We start from the raw sequence: 7,668 nt of genomic DNA, 5'->3' as shown, positions 1-7,668 counted from the left end.
TCAAGAATTAGTGATAGTGGTTTAGATAGAACATTACTATTATTTGATATTTCTTCACTAGTTCTCTTTTTAGCTAACTTTGGTATCTTTGGTAGACTCGATGATGATTCATTATTATCTTGAATTTTTAAAGCATTACTAGTAGTTTCCCATGATGAAGGTAGACTTTAAATTTGAAATTAGAATTAATCATTTACAATATACTTACTCTGGCAATGGTATGTTTTCCCAATCGTTTGTAAATAATGAATCAGAACCAATATGTTTCTTTAATAAAGCACTTAAATAATTTTCCACGAATTGTTTGTCTCTATCAGTGCTACACTTTTTAAATAATTTATTACAAAATTCTGTTAAATCATTAGGTCTATCCTCAATTCCCAGAGTTGTTAAATATTTATCTACAGGATTGTTTTTACTAATTGAATTTTTAGAAGGTTGTTGATTGACTACTATCGGAGTTGCAATAACATTTACGATTTTGTTGTTGTTATTAGATGATGAGAAGATAGAAGAAGTGGTTGATGATTTTGATTTGAAAGGTTTTCTATAATAAACGTCGGTTACTACTACTAGTAAAACAGAATCATCTTCAACTTACTTTGCCTTGGCAGACATTGTTTATTTTTTTTTAAATATTAAAAAAACAAATATTTTAAAATCCTTTTGAACAATTTCTAAATTGCAAACATTTTAAACAACATCCAATCAGCAAATAAATTCATTCTCCAAACTTGTATCAATTTTCTCAGAGAATAATAATTTTTCTATCATCACCAAGGCTTGACAAATTTGAATTGGTTTACAATCAATCAATTTAAAATTTAGAAAAAAATAATCTTCACATGTTTCAGGCTAAAAACTTTTCCCTTGCATTAATCATCATCACTCAGCACCGATAAAACACAAGTTGTTTTTTTACTCTCTTTTTGAAAATGAATAGATATCCAATAACGGAATTATTTCAAGTGGTAGTAAGTTGTAGAATTTTGATGAATTGTTCCGAAGCCTTTTTTAAAGGTTAATTTATCGAAACATCAATCTTTGATAAAAACTGAATTAACAAGTCAGAGATGGTCTACAATAGGTGCCCTATGCTCTTCTGTGGCGGCTTGGTGTGCCTTTGGTTCAATGGCATTTCATCATTCTGATATAGAACTTCGAATAGAGGAAATTAAAAGGAAAAGAGCATTATTATCACAACAACGAAATGAACAAAAACTTGATGAAAATTTAAATGATATTGTAAATACAGTGAATGAAAGTTCTAATTGGATTATTCAAAAAGCTGAACCTTTTTTAATTCCTTTATTTAGTGGATTAACAATATTTTTAGGATGCTACATATTAGGAAGGAGACAATCTTTTAAAAAACATTTATCTGAATTAATTAGAGAGAGGCAGAAATCATTTCCTGATGATCCTCTTTTTAAATCACTCGTTAATACAAATACTAACAAGAATGGATATAAACCTTTATCTGAAATTAAGATTAAATAATATTATTCCAAATTTATTTAATCATTCACCAATAAATGAGAACTAACTATTAAGGAGAAGATCCTTGGTTAAATATTTACAAATAAGTAAGCTTACTTTTATATTTAATAGTTTAAATTGTTTAAAATTATCAATTTTAAATAACAATCTTGTTTTTTGATTCATGATGAAACAAATTCAAACACTAAATGTTATTATTGAAATTGTACAAATTGATGAGAAACACTGTTTGGCAGTTTAAGAATTAGTTAGCAAACAGTACTTTATAATTACGATGTCCACTGATTGAAAGTTACCCAAATGTCATCGACGATACCATCTCTTTACATTCAATGTCAATCTTGCAGAGAGAATTGGTGTAAAATAGATTGCGGGAACATGGCGCAATCTTTTTGATTCTCTTTAAATTCAGTTACAAACTGTAACGGTTTTGCAACAGTCGTTTAATTTATTCTATGGCAAATTTCTAGCCGTTTCACAAACAGTTTTTAAAAAATTAGCAATTAAAAAAATTGGCAACATACCCTGACACTCACCGAGATACACTTGCCCAACAACGATACATCATCATCAATACTCTCTCTTTAAATAATACCACTACAATATAATACCACCACACACCAAACTCTACGGAATGTTTAATAATAGTAATAGAGGTACAACAATGACTGATGAAAACGCTTTTGTTCCCTCTGTTCACCCAGCAACATCGAACAAGATGATGTTATCAAATCCTAATATTAAACCAACCTCTAAGCCATATCTATCTAGTACAACAAATACTATTAACAATACGACACAAAGAACATGTCTAGGTGATATTTCTAATCAGGTTCATCACTTACCAAAGGCTTCATCCCTTCCATTCAAAGCAAAGCCTTTGACTAACAATTTAAATAATAGCAAGGAGAATATTAAACTCCATATGGTTCCTAAACTCACCAATAATAATACTACAACTACCACCACTACCACCACAACTGCTACTACTACTACATTGATCCAACAACCACAATCTACCACTAACACCTTTGTACCAACTTGTATCCCTCCACATAACACACATTCCTTGATTACACCTAGTAGCCTTTCGTCTTTTAATTCTACCACCTCTATTAATACTACCACTTCCATTAATCTCATTACTCCACAACATAATATTACTCTGAAAGAAGCTCAATCTCCACCACCAAAGAAGGCTTCCCTTTTGATTAGTAGTCCAAAGATTGACGAAAAGGATTGTTATGATCCACAACACTGTACTGAATATATCAAGGATATTGTTAATCATTATAAATCGATAGAGAAGAAGTATTTACCTGATTCAAATTATATGGGAAGACAACAAGATTTACAACCGCAAATGAGAGCAATTCTCATTGATTGGCTTATTGATGTTCATTGTAAATTCCTTTTGGTTCCTGAAACTCTTTACTTGACTATTAACCTTGTAGATAGATTCCTTTCTGAAAAGGCAGTTTCGAGACAACGTCTTCAATTACTTGGTATCACTGCAATGTTTATTGCTTCAAAATATGAAGAAATTTCTAGTCCAATTGTTGCTGACTTTGTAAAGATTACAAAGGATGCTTACACTAGAGATGAAGTTTTAAGAATGGAAAGAATTATGCTTCAAGTTTTAGATTTCAATTTGACAGTTGCTTCCTCTAATGTTTTCCTCAAACGTTATCTTAAATGTGGTAGATGTACAGAACTTCAAACATTTATTGCCATTTACTTGAGTGAATTGTCATTGATGGACTATGCTCAATTAGAGTTTACACCATCTACAATTGCCTGTGCAGCTGTCTATTTATCAAAACATTTGACACAAGACTTGGAACAATGGGATTTGGTGTTACAACATTATACTGAAAAGTCTGAAGAAGATATTTTACCATGTGCTAGAGTAATGTTGAAATATTTGAAGAAGATTTCTTCACAAAGACGTGATGCTCATACCAAACCATTGGTTGCTGCTGTTAATAAGTATAAGAAGGAAGACAAGTTGTCTGCCTCAAGAGTCTGTGCCAAGATGGTAGATTCTGTGCAAATATAATTCAATCCCACACCAACAAATCTTTTACCACCCATTTTAATTAACACCAATCCATTCTCATTCCCTCTTCACCCAATATCACATTCACCAAAATCTTAATTGCGCTTTTAATTAAGCTTAATTTATAATAAACACAAACACTTTCGAGAAAACAGGTTTTTATTTAGAGAAAAAGGTAAGATGAAAAACAGTTGCCACAAGGTGAGACTTGAACTCACGACCTACGGATCTGCAGTCCGATGCTCTCCCTGCTGAGCTACTTGTAGCAAAGAAATATTTTCAATACTTGCCTTAAACATTATCACTTATGATTAAAGGAAACATGTCATTGAATGAATGCAATTTAGAATGGTATTTAAAGCAACCCTTTGCTTGGTTTTCAAAAAAATTCAACGACTTTTAATTCTTATTAAACACGTTCATTATCGAAATATTTCAAACTCACTTTCTTTTTATTTTTGATTTAAGAATTCTGAAAGTTCACTTTGAACTTGTTCCTTATTGAGAATTCCTTTTTTTGGCTGTCTTTTATAATTACGAGTAAGTTTTTCTCCTCTCTCAAGACAGTAAATAGCTGATAGTCAAATCTAACTATTTCATTTCTTAGTTCTCAGAAAATCCCGTGAAAACTTACAACAAAATTAGGTTTTTTGTAAGAAAGACCAGAGGGAGAGTTTAACCTTGCTTGCGATAGTTACTTGTAGAATTGATTTTTTCAAACTAAAATCAATTCTGCAGAAGAAGGCAAATTTAACAATTATTATTTTTAATCACGTTTCGAATAATTAAAGAACAGAATGAAAATGTTTTAATTACAATTCAGCACGGACATGTCATTTTTCCATGTCAGTATCATTCTCAATCATGTTTGATTCTGAACTATAAAAGTAATACCTTTATCTTTCTAGATTGAATTCCTAATAAAAGTAAATTTTCACACAGTAAACATGAACGTATTGAACTATCCATATTTTTTAAATCATTCATTGATTTGGTTTCAAATGTTTGAATTTCATATAAATTTTCCAAATCAAATTCTTTAACTTGACCTTGATTATTACATGAATATAATCTATTCAAATTACAATCCATTGCATTCATTGAAATTTGATCAATTTCATTTAATGTGAAAATGACTTGATTACAATTCATGTCAAATATTTTAACACTTCCATCTTTGGATGAAAAATATAAATGTGATGAATTTTCACCTGTTGATAAATGACATGAAGATAAAATTTCACTTTTTTGTTTTGATTTTGAAATTAATTTTAAATTATTTGAATCAAAAATAGAAATTCCATCTATGGAAGTTGAATAAATTTGATTATTGTAAAAACATAAAGAATTTACATATCCAGAATGTTTTATACTTGTTTTCAATGAAGATTGTAATTTTCTATCATCCCATAATTGTATAGTTCCATCATATGATCCACTATAAAATAAATGTTCATTTTCAATATTCATTGTAAAACATTTAACAGTATTACAATGATTTTTAAATGTATTTAAATATTTTAAATTTGTTAAATCAAATATTTGAATAGAACCATCATGTCTACCTATTAATAATGTATTATTTAAATTATTATATTGTAATGAATATATTGATCCTATATTTAAATTATTTAATTTATCTGATTCTTTATATTTAATAAATTCATTCCTTTCCAAATTAAATAATTCTAAATTTAAATCACCAATTCCAATCACATGTTCATTTGAATAGGATGGTACTATTATATTGGATAGAGCTCTGATTTTATCTTGAAAAATGTGTGATTGTAATTTTGAAGGAAGGGAATTGAACATTTTTTTTTAAATCTATTTTTAAATAAATGAAATGAAAAGAATGATGAAATTTAACCTTCAAGTTCATAATTGAAATTTATCATGAAACAACATTTGTAAAGTGTAAATTTCTTTCAATACAATAATTAGAGCTGTAATGTATTGTAAATGAAATATTTCAACTGAAGTTTGTTTCCAATAAAGGCAAGTAGGTTATTTCCATGATACGCTAAGGTCACCACATGAAAACAAAATGAAATCAACAGTCATCTTCACTGAACTGAAGTTCAACAACTTGCTCAAATATTCGAAACTGAAGAGAGATTTTAATTTCTTCAACAACAAAAAAAAAATGTTCAACAACAAACATTGGATCACATCAACACTATTAACTCTATTTGTATTCTTGTTAATTAATTTCATTAAATGTGATAGTAATGAATGTAAATGTGAATATTGTAATTGTGGTGGATTTACTTGTAATATTAAACCAAATCAATATAATGTAGCAACTGCTTATTGTGATTATGCACCAAATACCTATGTTAGTTACATTTCAGTTCAATTGAAATCTTCATCTGATAAAATTACAGTTAAAACAATGCCATACAGTGATAATAGTAATACAGGTGGTAGTGGTTTGAGTGGTTTATCATCATCTGGTTCAGTTTCATGTTATCAAGGTTCTTCATTCATGACAGATACTTCTATTAATAGATATATAACCTATTTTACTTGTGATAGTAATGGTTTTAGTTGTACTTCATCTCAATTTGACACCATGTCATATTGTACTGATAAGACCATTACAGTTAATAATTTATTATTAACATCTGATAAGAGTATAATTAATAGTGGTGATTTAATTAATTTTAAAACCTATTTACGAGATTCACAAAATTCAACACTCTCCACCAAAGCAAGTGTTTCATTGAGAATTGAAAATGGAATTTCACCACTTGTTTTATATAATATTGATAGTGGAAGATCGTATTTTTCTGAGGGTGGAATTGGTGATTTTAGTGGTGCTATGATAAAATCAAAACAAAATCAAACTGTTACATTGTTAGCTAAATATGTACAGAGTGGTAAATTTTTAGAATCTAGATTGAATGTTAATGTGATGGGTGATCCTACTTTTAATAGTGCTAATACATTGATGAGTGGTGGTGGTTTTGGTTGTTTATTTTTGATTTTAATTATTAGTTTTATTGCTTTTTAATTTCTAATTATGGAAATTTACAATAAAATATATTCAAAATTGTTTATATCATAATTATTAAATATTTTTAATGACATAATTAATAGAAAATGTTCACTAAATGATGGGGAGTTGATCATAGAGGAGAAATCATACAATCACCTTAGTCAGATGATCAATGTTTGATTTCAAAAAGAATGAAAGTTTAATAAATGATCGATGACAATGGGTTTTATTTCAGTATTTCAAAGAATACACAAATAGTACTATCTATTACCATGTAATAAAAGCATCAAGTAAAAAAAACACTTGTTTATTGTGTTCATTGCTGGATTTTATTCAAGATTCAAAATTACCAAAATTACAAAAAAAGAATTTTAGATTATTTTTAGAACCAGTTCATAATGAACAATCAATTGAATTTAAATTTAATGAAATTGCAGAAAATCCACAAGATTTTATTTTTTTATCTTTTTAAAAAATTTAAAAAATTATTTAATTATAAATGAAATTGAAAATATTTTAAATGATAAAAAACATATTGGTAGAATTAGTATTTGGAATTTTCAAACAAATGAAAAATTAAAAAGTAAAATTCATAATTTAAACAAACCAACACATTTAATATCATATACTACTTCTTCTATAAGTACTTATTACTTACCATCTATGGAAAATATACATTCATTAATATTATTTTGATATTTTTACACAAATTTAGAAAGAAGAGAATTATTAAAAAATATTTCAAATTCTAAAAATATAAATTTAAAAAGGTATTGAAAGAGGATGGTTTCATTCAGATATATTTGAAAAATCTCAAATGTTACTAAATGGAGTAGGTGGATTTCAATCTTTTTGTTTTGGTTATACAAATCAATCCAATGCTCCATCTTTAAATAATTTTAAAAAGGGAAGAATTGAAAATTTTATTAGTGATGAACTGGATGATTATGAACAAAATGATGAAATGAATGATGTTAGTGATAGTGAAGATGATATTTGTTTTAATAATGGTAAAACTAATTTGGAAAAGTTACAAGAGGATAATTATTCAACTGAAGAAGAAGAATTTTAATAATTTTTAAATTACTTTCTAATAGAACCAATCATT

The 7,668-nt window shown here is 27.7% G+C and overlaps 3 protein-coding genes and 1 non-coding gene across 4 annotated transcripts; 2 read left to right on the top strand and 2 right to left on the bottom strand.

Annotated features, from left to right (window-relative positions):
* Window positions 1-2,164: 2,164 nt before the first annotated feature.
* Window positions 2,165-3,707, top strand: NAEGRDRAFT_60044 (B-like cyclin; the record flags this gene model as incomplete). Its single annotated transcript, XM_002668913.1, has 1 exon — window positions 2,165-3,707. The coding sequence occupies one exon, from the start codon at window positions 2,165-2,167 to the stop codon at window positions 3,557-3,559; it is 1,395 nt and encodes a 464-aa protein (XP_002668959.1). The 3' UTR covers window positions 3,560-3,707.
* Window positions 3,708-3,752: 45 nt separating this feature from the next.
* NAEGRDRAFT_t838 lies at window positions 3,753-3,825 on the bottom strand. Its single transcript has one exon. It is a non-coding gene; the product is annotated as a tRNA-Cys (tRNA).
* A 613-nt stretch (window positions 3,826-4,438) lies between these two features.
* On the bottom strand, window positions 4,439-5,029 carry NAEGRDRAFT_76105 (uncharacterized protein; the record flags this gene model as incomplete). The annotated part of the gene is made up of 1 exon (XM_002668895.1): window positions 4,439-5,029. The coding sequence occupies one exon, from the start codon at window positions 5,027-5,029 to the stop codon at window positions 4,439-4,441; it is 591 nt and encodes a 196-aa protein (XP_002668941.1).
* A 676-nt stretch (window positions 5,030-5,705) lies between these two features.
* On the top strand, window positions 5,706-6,575 carry NAEGRDRAFT_76104 (uncharacterized protein; the record flags this gene model as incomplete). Its single annotated transcript, XM_002668912.1, has 1 exon — window positions 5,706-6,575. The coding sequence occupies one exon, from the start codon at window positions 5,706-5,708 to the stop codon at window positions 6,573-6,575; it is 870 nt and encodes a 289-aa protein (XP_002668958.1).
* Between the last annotated feature and the right edge of the window lie 1,093 nt (window positions 6,576-7,668).

The sequence above is a fragment of the Naegleria gruberi genome, assembly GCF_000004985.1.
Source record: "Naegleria gruberi genomic scaffold NAEGRscaffold_91, whole genome shotgun sequence".
Classification (NCBI taxonomy): Eukaryota; Heterolobosea; class Eutetramitea; order Acrasida; family Naegleriidae; genus Naegleria; species Naegleria gruberi.
Note: the sequence above shows the minus strand (reverse complement) of the source record. Positions and strands in the feature narration are given on the sequence as shown.